This window comes from Centroberyx gerrardi, chromosome 4 (assembly GCF_048128805.1).
Source record: "Centroberyx gerrardi isolate f3 chromosome 4, fCenGer3.hap1.cur.20231027, whole genome shotgun sequence".
Classification (NCBI taxonomy): Eukaryota; Metazoa; Chordata; class Actinopteri; order Beryciformes; family Berycidae; genus Centroberyx; species Centroberyx gerrardi.
The window spans coordinates 1,313,964-1,326,496 of record NC_136000.1 but is presented as its reverse complement, the minus strand read 5'-3'; the positions used below and the strand labels follow the sequence as shown (position 1 = coordinate 1,326,496).

Genomic DNA, 12,533 nt, shown 5'->3' with positions numbered 1-12,533 from the left:
CAGACTGCCACACACACACACACACACACACACACACACACACACACACACACACACACACACACACACACACACACACACCGGACACTTCATCATCAATAAAGAAAACAAAGTATTAAGAAAGATAAGAAATAAGGATAGCCTAAGCCAATAAGCAGCATTAACCCACCTATTGTTTAATCATTCATGATCCAAATAATAGCATAATGTACTAGATAGACAGGCAGACAGACAGGCAGGCAGACAGACAGGCAGGCAGGCAGACAGGCAGGCAGGCAGACAGATAGGCAGGCAGACAGACAGGCAGGCAGGCAGGCAGATAGACAGACAGGCAGGCAGGCAGGCAGACAGATAGACAGACAGGCAGGCAGGCAGACAGATAGACAGACAGGCAGGCAGACAGACAGGCAGACAGACAGGCAGACAGACAGACAGACAGACAGACAGGCAGGCAGGCAGACAGATAGACAGACAGGCAGGCAGGCAGACAGATAGACAGACAGGCAGGCAGACAGACAGGCAGACAGACAGGCAGACAGACAGACAGACAGACAGACAGGCAGACGACAGACAGACAGGCAGACAGACAGGCAGGCAGACAGACGGGCAGACAGACAGGCAGACAGACAGGCAGGCAGACAGACGGGCAGACAGACAGACAGGCAGACAGACGGGCAGACAGACAGGTTCAGCCAGGTCTCTCAGCAGAACAGAGTCTGCAGTCTGAGGTCTTCAGTGTTGATGAATGTTTCCTCAGCATTAGTTTTCATGTGGAGGAACCACAGCCACCACAGAAGAAGAAGTAAAGGTTGAGTTTCCTCTGCTGTTACAGTTAACCTCCAGCCCACAGCTTCAGCTTCTATTATCTAACTGACGGTGAAGAGGTCAGCTGTGGAGACGAGCTTGTCGAGCGTCCAATCATCAGCTGAGTTTCCCTGGATGGACTGAAGCTGAGCTGGAGATCATGTTGCTCAGTCTGAACACTAACTTTCACCTCTGGGTGCTTGTAATGTCTCTGATGCCCTCGCTGTAGGTCAGTGTGGATAAGAGTCAGCTAAACGCCTGACATGTAAACGTAACATGTGTATGAATGGAGAGATGGATTCTGGTCATGTATTCTGAGGGCTGGAGCCAATCAGAGCGGACTGCTTTAGGGTTTCCACGCCGCCGCGGCAGCCATCTTTGTTGCTGTTAACGTCATCAGTGTTCAGCTGATGAAGCGGTCTGCTGTGTGACAGCAGCTGCTGCAGGGACAGAGACGTCTGTCCAAACATATAAGGTTAGATCACATCAATTAACAAGCTGTTAGCACACAAGCTGCACCTCCGTGGGTGTGTGTGTGTGTGTGTGTGTGTGTGGTGTAAGGTACTCAGCTGCTGTGTGTCACAGATGGTAACAGCAGAACAGTTTAATGAAATACCCGGTGATATGGTGATGTGTGTTTGAAGCTGTGTGGCCACTAGATGGCGGCGCGTCTCAAGTCTCAAGTCACGTTTATTTCTGAAGAGATTTGAACCAGCAGTTTGTCACAAACAGAAACACAGGACAGAAACACACAGATACAACACGTAACACAACAAGGATGATGGGAACAAGAGACTCAACTCAACCGGTCCATCACAGCAGGTGTGTGTGTGTGAGAGTGTGTGTGATGAGTGTGTGTGATGAGTGTATTCTGTACTCATACTGACAGTACTGTGCAGTATGTTTTTACTGATGTTTTGTTCCCAGTTCTGTTCAGTTTGGGTTTGATAACAGTGTGCTGGTGAGACACACACACACACACACACACACACACACACACACTGACAGGAGACATGCTGCTTTCTGCTGCAGAACCAAACCTGCTACTGTACTATAGTACTGGTACTGTATAGTATACCATACCCATAGTACTGATACTGTACCTCAGTAGGTCCATAGTACTGCTGCAGTGGGAAAACTGAGTCTGTGCTGGTTCTGCCACACATGTGACCTGGGTAACAGAGTATTGAACATGATCAAACAGTATAATCAATATTCCAAATCAGCATTTCCTCTACAGCTGAACAGCAGAGGAAGATGATCCTGCCTGTAGCTGAACTTCATCATCCAACATCTCTACTGCATCCTGCATGAGTTTTGTCAATCAAGGACTTAAGTTATTTACTGTCCTTTAAAACGTACCAACATTTGTTTTAATGTCATGCTACTGATCCTTGTGTAAAGGTTGGTGTCTCTTTGTTTCTCATTTTGGAACAAAACTCTTCTCAACTCTCTTCACCTTTTAATGAAATCCATTTTCTGCTCAGCCGGTCCTCCTCCTCTCTGGACCAGCAGGTTCACAGCAGGCTGAAGGACCCACAAGTTCATTTGAATTTGATTTGACAAGATTTTGTTCCAAAGAACCCGATCTGAGAAGATTTTTGTGGTAACCATTTAATAAAGAATTACATAACTGACTGTACAGTAGGTGGAGAGGCGATGAAGAACAGATTCATAATTCTCTCAATGTTCCTCTAGCGAGGGAAATAATAGAGAAATGAAACTCTTCCTCCTCTGCTGGGCCCCCTGCAGGTCCCCGAACCCCAGTCTGAGAACCGCTGCCCTGGACCGCCACCATCGTCACGGTGCTGTTGAGTTAGACTCAGGCAGGACCGGCGCCCAATCAGGATACGTATCGAGAGAAAATAAAGGAACGCCCCACGTCGTCACGGCCAATAGAACTGCAAGGAGGCCGATCAGGTTCACACCGAGCCCCGCCTTCACCTGCAGCCGGACCACACACTGCAATCAATGTTTGTTCGTTTGTTTGTTTGTTTGTCTTATTTTATAAGAATACATCTTTGTCACGGGTCGCTGTTGACGATCCTCCATTTTGGTTAAACTTCATACCGTTTATATATCTTTACCTGGATATATAAATTATTATACTAGGATGTCCAAATGTCCAAAGTGTACTGCAATGTTCATGTGTTATTTTTATCTTGTTATACTGAAAAATTTAAATAAACTTATAAAGAAATTATTGGTCAAGCTGAAAGCATCTCAGTCATTTTGTATCAAATTTATACATTTTGTTTTACAGATCAGATCAGTCACATCTATAACATGGTAATCATTGCTACTGACATTTTGGGGCAAAAATTGTATAGATGCATCTATTTTGCAAAAAAATAATCTTTAAGTCCATCATTCAATATCGCTAAAAATTTAGAGGATCCACTCTTTAAAGGTGCTGCATGTAGCGTTTTAACATCAATAAATCATCACGGCATTAACTCTGAGACTTTAGTCAAATGAAGCAACGGGGCTGATGGGAAATGTAGTCTTAATGTGGAGAGACAGTAGAACTAACAATACTACTGGTGTGAGATAGAGGAGACCAGCTGTATCCACCATGGTCTCATTTGTTCACTGTAATAATGCCAAGATGTCACGATTAATTTGACAATATGCAGATGTTTAAAAATGATACACAGCACCTTTAAAAGTCAACCAAGGACTTCAGTTTCCTACTAAACTTTAAAAAAGTGCCAGCGTTTGTTTTAACTTTGTGCACTTAGTGACTTAGGTGTCACTTTATTTCAAACAGAGACTAACTCCTTTACCTGTGCAGCAGAACTCACCATGTCTGTGGTGTTCAGGTGTCCGTAGGCGAACACGACGGCGTTGGGCGGGTTGGACGCCGGCAGCAGGAAGGAGAAGGAGGTGCAGAGGGTTGTGGGTATCAGGACGGACAGCGGGTTCACCTGGATGGCTTCAGCCTGAAGGTCAGACACAGGGTCACGAGTCACACAGACACACACTGGGATCATTACTGTGCTTTGGCTTTCATTTTCCCCCACGATGCAACGGGGGGGGAGGGAGCACGGATCGGCGCCGGTCCGTCTGTCCATTTGCACAATTTCTCAGACGCCACTGATCAGATTGTGATGAAACTTTGCAGAATGGTGCGTGTCTTTGCTCCATTGCAACATTTTAAAAATGACACTGATTGGCCTAAGGGGGGCGCTGCAACGTTTGTTGAATTGTCTGTACGCTGTGCTGATCAGGTTTAGACCAAGCAGCCAAACCCTCAGGTGAATCCTGAAGGAAGTCCAGCAGCAGATCCTCTAACGTCCAGAAAGACTCCAAACCTCCAACTCCATCAAGTCAACGCACCACAACCAACTTCTGATAAAATATAAAGTCAATACATTTTTTTCCACAAGAGGTTTTGGTCTCAGCAGCTAATTTCACTTCTTCTAATGTGTGTCCTTATGGAGATTTATATAGTAGGCGGAGCCGTGGCTCTGCGGACGACCCAAACTCCGCCCCCTCCACCTTGGCTCCGCCCTCTGCCTCTCTTTGGCTCTTTGGCTGCTCCAGCTCCAAAAAATGTCAACATGGCGGCGACCGTAAACACAGTCTGCAGCTTCAAAACCTTCAGAAGACGATGGAGGAAGAAACTCGCTGCTGCATCTGGTTTACAGTCTGGTCTGATGAAACTTGAGGGAATTACGTTCCATCCTGGCATTTTAAAAAATTGCCCTAATTGGCCTAAAGGGATCCGCATCATTTGTGAGAAACAACATATTCACTGTTGCCTTGTTCTTTCATTCATTCATTCATTCATTCATTCATTTATTCTTTCTTTCTGTTTTCGTTCTTGCAGTTTTCTGGCTTGGAACATGTTCATTTCAGTGAAGCTAATGATCTTTTAATAGCGCTCATTAGCAGCTCCTCCTTCCCTCTAGCTGTTACATGCAGAGGACCAGAGGAGGAGAGGCTGTGTGATGTGTTTCTTATTTAGCTGACTCCAATTCAAAAACAATTTAGAGAGACTTCACAGACACTGAGACATGAAAGTAAATGAGGAGCAGAAGAAGAACAGAAAACTGCTTCTGCTTCATTAGGATTGTTCCTGCCTGATGACCAGGCTGGATGAACAGCTTTAGTTACAGCTTGGTCATGACTCCAATTAACACACACACACACACACACACACACACACACACACACACACACACACACACACACTGTGGTGCCAAATAACAAATGATGAAACTCCACTGAAGCTGCTATATGCAAACTGTTCTGAATGATTTCATACTGAAGTTAGCTGCTAGTATTTGAATTTTCACACCAATCCTCCAACATTTTGCATTTTGAGCATCTTGCTTTTTGCTTATTTTACATATTTCCTGTTGGAACAGGATGTTGGGGCGGGGCTTAACAGGGAGGGATCATTCAAAAGTCTAAACCAATGGGAGATCAGTTAGGGAGAGAAAGGCAGTTTGATTTGATGGGAGGGGCGGAGGGGCGGGGCATTTTGATAGAAAAATACAAGAAAATAAAAATGCTGTACATGTACATTTTGTTGTATTGATGTATGTATATATTTATGTATTTATGTATCTATGTATTTATGTGAGGCCTGCAAAGCTGTGAAAACAAATTTCCCTCTGAGGGACAATAAAGTATTGTATTGTATTGTTAAAGGTGTGTATTGCGAAATGGAAAATCAGCTAACAAGGTGAAAAAATAGTTTTTCAAGTCATTGTGACTTGAAGCAGACAGCAGACTGCTGCAGGTTTAAAGACCTGAACCTCATATCAGGTACTGAACCGTATCAGGAGAGAAACAGATCGCATCACTACTGACCTGCAGAAATAAGCTCTGGACAGGAGAAATAACTCTGGTGATGAAGGTAGAGCATGAAAACACAGTAGTGGGACTGTAGCTTGCAGGTGCATTATGGGTAAAACACAGACACAACTGCAGCTGTGACTCTGCTGTGAACGCACCAGAGCGGCGAGGATGGGCAGGAAGATGGTGATGGTGGCGGCGTTGCTGGCCACCTCCGTTACCGTGGTGACGATGATGCAGGCGACCGCAACCGTGGCCAAGACCGGCAGATCACCCAGGGGAGTCAGCAGCTCGGCCACCCAGGAGGACAGGCCCGACACCTGCACACACACACACACACACACACACACACACACACACACACTAATGAACAGTAGAAATGCAGCAGTCCACTGTATCTCTCTTAAACCAACTGAGAACAACCTGCAGCATCCTGAGCAGGTTCTGCAGTATATAGTCCATGTATCAACACACACACACACACTACACACACTACTACACACACACACACACAGCAACACCAAGGTAGCAATAGCATGTTACTTGACAACAAAGCAGAGCCATTAGCAGCCTGACTGACGGACCTATCAGTGAGCTGTAAAGTGGAAGCAGGCCGACAAACTTAAAGCTGCCATGTGTCATTTTTAAACATCAGTATGTCATCGTCAAATTAATGTTGTTACCTTGGTATAATGACTGTAAACCAGTGACAGCCTGGTGGAGACCGAGGCCACAGCCAGAAACTTTTTTTTTTTTTTTTTTTTGGCAACATCGTCAAAATCTACCGCTACACCGAATGCTAACAATCCATCCTCTACCCAACTGTATACTGTACATGTTTCATTTCATTTCAGTGTTTATTTGAATAGGGACAGATACATAGACATTTAAACGAAAATAGTCTGATGTCACAGATCATAACATTTATAGCCTCAGCTAATTTGCAATGTTTGTCGGATGGGCTTTTGTAAAAACACTGTTAAAAAACAGATATAGAATACAACAGATATAGAGTACACACACAAAAGGACATTGTCAACATAAGACAGATAGTACCAAAAAAAAAAAAAGATAACCTGGTATAAGAAAAGGAAACAGGGAAAGAGACAAAGAGAAAGAAAGTCACTCATGACTGCACGACTGATTGCTCTTCAGAAACGTTTTCAATGTATTAAATATTCAAATGACCCATAGATAGTCATCAATGCATTAATACATCCAATTGAACCTTTCTCCATTGAGCTACAGACATTTATCTAGCTACTGTCCCTTTTAGCGGAGGCTTGCGTGTCTTCTAGTAGTTCTAGTGTTTTTCCACATTAAGACTACATTTCCCATAAGCCCCGTTGCTTCCTGCCAATGGAGAATGCAGAGTAGAGGCTGATAGAGGCGGACAGGCTTCTCACTGATGGTCTCATTTGTTTATCGTCATTATACTAATGTCTCAAAGTTAATGTGGTGATGATTTATTGATGTTGAAATGTTACATGCAGCACCTTTATGTTTTCTGACTATTTTGTTTTAGCTTGTCAGCTGAAGCCAGTCAGTCTGAATCATTCCTTCATTCCTGAGAAAAACTCCATTAACTTTCTCACTGTCCAAAACAAAACAATTTCTCTTGAACAATTACTGTACCTGCATGCAGTTTGTCAGTATTGGTTATTTTTGAATGGATGAATTCACAAATTATAACTTACAAGCTACAATTAAATTCACTGCCATAAAACTTTGAAAAAAGTCACTTCAGTCTTCAGCGGCTCAGTTCATTCTGATCTTAAAGCAGTTCATCATTCTGAGTCAATCAGTAAAGGAAAATTGTTTTTACATGGAAATTGAATCATTTTTAATTTAATCTACTGTGTAATAAAATGTAATTAAAAAAGCTTTTCTATCTACCACTCGTCTGACACACATTTTAATTTGCTGGACATTTTTATCCAAAGTGTTTTGCAGCACCATGACAGTTTACAGCACACAGCAGGGTGAAGCGTGTGTATATTTTCATCATGTGTGTTATTCTAGGGACAGAAATATGTATTCAGTCTGTTGTTCAGCTTGTTGTGGACCGGACCTTCACTGTCTTATCTGATAAGAGCTGAACTGAACACTGAAGGTAAATGAAATGTAAAACAATTCCCTCTGGAGAAGTCAAGCCTTTTCTGTAATTATGACCATAATAAGGAAAACAACCATATATTATGTATGGTTGTTAATATATACAAAAGATAAACAATGTAAATAACATTATAAACACAAATCAATAATATTCTCAGAAAGCATTAATTTATAATAGAATAGAATAAGAATAAACTCTATACTGCCTGAGCTGCCTAATGTCTCGCCATAATCACTGTGATTTATTAAACATAACCAGTTATGCTAATGAGGCCATTAATGAAGCTAATTAATGCATTAATTATCCAATATTTATGTGTCAACATAACACACGGTCAGTCTTAATATGAACTCTGTATCTTAAAGGAGGGGCTTGCTTTTTCATCAATTTTATATAATTACCTGGTGTCTATAAAATACATCTGTTAAGTTTTTTTCAGTAAAAATTGTTCCCAGTGTTTGTTTCCCACCTACAAGAAAAAATGCTCTGATTGGCTGGCCGTTCTGGAAGGCCCACCCTCCTCTTAGCGCTGATTGGTCGATTTCAGACAGTCCGGTGTCTACATAGACACTGGAACAAAATCTGACTGGCTTGTACAAAGGGGCGTGTTTTATAGTTGGTGACTGTGGGGAAACGGCACAGTAACATGATTCAGTTTTTTACTGTGATTACACCTCCAAGTACCAAAATCACCAGAAATACTAAGAATCACCACATCACTCTATAGGGACAGACACAGACACAGACACAGACAGAGAGACAGGCAGACAGACAGGCAGGCAGACAGACAGACACACACACACAGACAGACGGCACCATGATGACATCATATCCACCACAGACATGGAGGAGCAGCATCATCAGGTGAGTGGAGGAGTTGGAGTCTCACCTGGGTTCCTTCAGCCAGAGCGAAGCCTCCTCCCACCAGCAGAGCGACTCCCCAGGGCATCGAGGTCTGGAAGTCCTGCCAGCTGATCATCGGCTCTGAGGAGAGACCAGCTGCTGTCACTCCTGAAACACCAGCGCTGAATACAGGACAGGAGGCTCTCCCTGCTGCTGCTCCACTCTCTTTAGTTCTCTAGTTCTATTCTTTTTATTCCTTCTGTCTGTCTGTCTGTTTGTTAGATAGATAGATAGATAGATAGAAAACTTTATTGATCCCAGAAGGGAAATTGAGTCGTCATAGCAGCCAAGACACACAGATGACAAAATACATTAAAACACAAGAGAAGAACGCAAGAGGCTATTATGGCTAAAAATGATTAAATGAATAAATAAAGATATAAATACTTGACAAGTTAAAAATAATAAAAGTTAGTCCACAGACAGTTTAATGTCACCAGGCCTGGCAAAGGCAGATGAATTGTAGAGTCTGATGGCACCTGGTAGGAATGATGTCCTGTATCGCTCCTTTACACACCGGGGTTGTTAGCAGGGCAACTCAAAAAGCTGCAAACGGATTTGCATGAAATATTGTGGAAAGTTTGGTCATGGGGCGAGGAAGACCTGACTAACTTTTCACACAGATTGGTCAAAGGGTTAGGGTTAGGTAGTGGGCGTGGCTTCTCATAAAAAGGCGTGTAACCTCTGAACAGATTCACCCAACACCATGAAACTGAAGCTTGGTGGCTCTGCTGCCTCATGGACCTGACACTGCTGCTGCCGCCAGCAACATGTCATCTCCCACTCTGGGTGTATAGCTACCGAATCTGTGCGAGGGTCCGTGGGCGGGGACGATGAAGAGGAGCAGGCCGAGCAGCAGAGCCACGGTGGCGTCGGTGGTGAAGCCGGAGTACCTGGTCAACGGGAGAACAGGGTCAGACAGAGGGATGCCTAACCTTACTCACACTGAGGCCATGTTGAACGCTCAGGCTCATTCAGATTACAGGCTGCAAAGAAACAGGAAGCCGGAGACACAAAGCTACAAGTGGGGTGAACTATTCCTTTAAAGTGGAGGTGGAGGTGGTTAAAGGGGTGGAGGAGGTTAAAGGAGAGGTGGAGGTTAAATGGGTGGGGCAGGTTAAAGGAGAGGTGGAGGAGGTTAAAGGGGAGGTGGAGGTTAAAGGGGAGGTGGAGGAGGTTAAAGGGGAGGTGGTGGTTAAAGGGGAGGTGGAGGAGGTTAAAGGGGAGGTGGAGGAGGTTAAAGAGGAAGTGGAGGAGGTTAAAGAGGAGGTGGAGGAGGTTAAAGGGGAGGTGGAGGAGGTTAAAGAGGAAGTGGAGGAGGTTAAAGAGGAAGTGGAGGAGGTTAAAGGAGAGGTGGAGGTTAAAGAGGAAGTGGAGGAGGTTAAAGGAGAGGTGGTGGAGGTTAAAGGGGAGGTGGAGGTTAAAGAGGAAGTGCAGGAGGTTAAAGGGGAGGTGGAGGTTAAAGAGGAAGTGGAGGAGGTTAAAGGGGAGGTGGAGGAGGTTAAAGGGGAGGTGGAGGAGGTTAAAGAGGAAGTGGAGGAGGTTAAAGAGGAAGTGGAGGAGGTTAAAGGGGAGGTGGAGGAGGTTAAAGAGGAAGTGGAGGAGGTTAAAGAGGAAGTGGAGGAGGTTAAAGGGGAGGTGGAGGAGGTTAAAGAGGAAGTGGAGGAGGTTAAAGAGGAAGTGGAGGAGGTTAAAGAGGAAGTGGAGGAGGTTAAAGAGGAAGTGGAGGAGGTTAAAGAGGAAGTGGAGGAGGTTAAAGAGGAGGTGGAGGAGGTTAAAGGGGAGGTGGAGGAGGTTAAAGAGGAAGTGGAGGAGGTTAAAGAGGAAGTGGAGGAGGTTAAAGGAGAGGTGGTGGAGGTTAAAGGGGAGGTGGAGGTTAAAGAGGAAGTGGAGGAGGTTAAAGGAGAGGTGGTGGAGGTTAAAGGGGAGGTGGAGGTTAAAGAGGAAGTGCAGGAGGTTAAAGGGGAGGTGGAGGTTAAAGAGGAAGTGGAGGAGGTTAAAGGGGAGGTGGAGGTTAAATGGGAGGTGGAGGAGGTTAAAGGGGAGGTGGAGGTTAAAGGGGAGGTGGGTCTGACTCACTGAGGGAAGAGGGAGGCCCAGCCAGGCATGAAGCCTGGATCCCTGGTCAACCACAAGACCACCAAGAGCAGGAAGACAGCCTGGGTCAACACCTCCTGGGAGCTGGGGGGGGGGGGGGGGGGGGGGGTGAATGTATGAATGAATGAATGAATGAATGGATGGATGGGTGGATGGATGGATTGATGAATGAGTGGATGGATGGATGGATGGATGGATGGATGGATGAATGAGTGGATGGATGGATGGATGGATGGATGGATGAATGAGTGGATGGATGGATGGATGGATGAATGAGTGGATGGATGAATGAGTGGATGGATGGATGGATGGATGGATGGATGAATGGATGGATGGATGGATGAATGAGTGGATGAATGAGTGGATGGATGGATGGATGGATGGATGGATGAATGAGTGGATGGATGGATGGATGGATGGATGAATGAGTGGATGGATGAATGAGTGGATGGATGGATGGATGGATGAATGAGTGGATGGATGAATGAGTGGATGGATGGATGAGTGGATGGATGAATGAGTGGATGGATGGATGAGTGGATGGATGGATGGGTGGATGGATGGATGGATGAACAGATGAACGATCACCTCATTGGCCCCAGTGCTCTGTACTCCTCTTCTATCGCTCTGCCCGCTGCCTTCTCTCTCTCCGTCCGCTCTCCTCTACACCGCCACAGGAACCGAAAGCTGCGTGTGTGTGTGTGTGTGTGTGTGTGTGTGTGTGTGTGTGTGTAGGTGTGTGTGTGTGTGTGTGTGTGTGTGTGTTAGTTGAACACAGACACATTGTATTATTGACAGATGACAAACAGACGCTCATATTGAAACAGGAGATTCACTGTGAGCGGTGACAGGCAGACTGAGACAGACGGCGGCGGAGCGCTGACCTGCAGACCGGAGCTTACTGAGCGTGTGCAGAGGGCAGCGCCGCGCCTCGTTAACCCGTCTGCCCCGCCGGCCGCACCCGCACCGACTGACAAACCGCTAACGCTCACATTAATATCGTGTTCGTGTCTCGGCCCGCGGAACTGAAACTGAAGCAGCCGTTTTAAGGTTATAAGGTTCTATCTGACTTTTATTTTTATTTTTTTCACATGGAAAGTGGACTGGATTGCTCTGAATCTCCACATGTAGTAGACTGTGGATCCACTCCATGCTCCACGCCACAGTTCACGCCACACCGCCTGTTTATAGGGCATAAAGCTCTTTGCCCCCTGGAGCCTCTAGTCTCAAACTGGGCAGCATCAAGCATATATTCTGTATTTTTTGTTTCTATCAGAAGTCGTCGGGTTGCTATACTGCTATGCTCGCGATGCTTAAGAATAAAATAATTAGCTCTTGTCTGCAGTTAGCTATTTTACCGTTACTGTTTACAAATCCTGTTACCAACACACGTGAGTTTGGAGCAAATTGTGGAATTTTAAGTTTCGCTTTCATTTTCACAACAGGAGATTCTGTCAGATGGAGTTCAGTCTGCTGGTCTGTGCGTCTCCACATGACAGACAGGATGCAGCGTTACAGATCGATTTAGATCAATTTCTATGATTTTGTGGCGGCTGTGCGGCACAAATGAGCCTGAGTACAGGAAACAGACAGTCAGTCGCACGTGTGCATTTCAACAACGGGGAGTCAGTCAGTTAGGGACAAACAGGATTCTCTCACTAATAATGTGATACTTTATGATCCATGTAGGGAATCAATTAAGGTAAAAAGGGAGGAAAAAACGAAAAAAGCAGGAGCAAAAGAAAAGATAAGATAAGGCTGAATAATGTAAGTTATAAAATCACAACTGTAAAGAAAGATAAGGCTG

General features: G+C 44.9%; 1 protein-coding gene across 1 annotated transcript in view; it reads right to left on the bottom strand.

Annotated features, from left to right (window-relative positions):
- Window positions 1-2,604: 2,604 nt before the first annotated feature.
- Window positions 2,605-12,533, bottom strand: part of slc13a1 (solute carrier family 13 member 1) — a 19,135-nt gene continuing 9,206 nt past the window's right edge. Inside the window, exons 8-15 of the mRNA XM_078282997.1 lie at window positions 11,629-11,656; window positions 11,315-11,382; window positions 10,709-10,810; window positions 9,431-9,522; window positions 8,616-8,710; window positions 5,769-5,930; window positions 3,609-3,746; window positions 2,605-2,748 (exon numbers count right to left, since the gene is read on the bottom strand). Coding sequence (XP_078139123.1) covers window positions 2,605-2,748; window positions 3,609-3,746; window positions 5,769-5,930; window positions 8,616-8,710; window positions 9,431-9,522; window positions 10,709-10,810; window positions 11,315-11,382; window positions 11,629-11,656 — 829 coding nt within the window. The remainder of the gene's footprint in view (window positions 2,749-3,608; window positions 3,747-5,768; window positions 5,931-8,615; window positions 8,711-9,430; window positions 9,523-10,708; window positions 10,811-11,314; window positions 11,383-11,628; window positions 11,657-12,533) is intronic.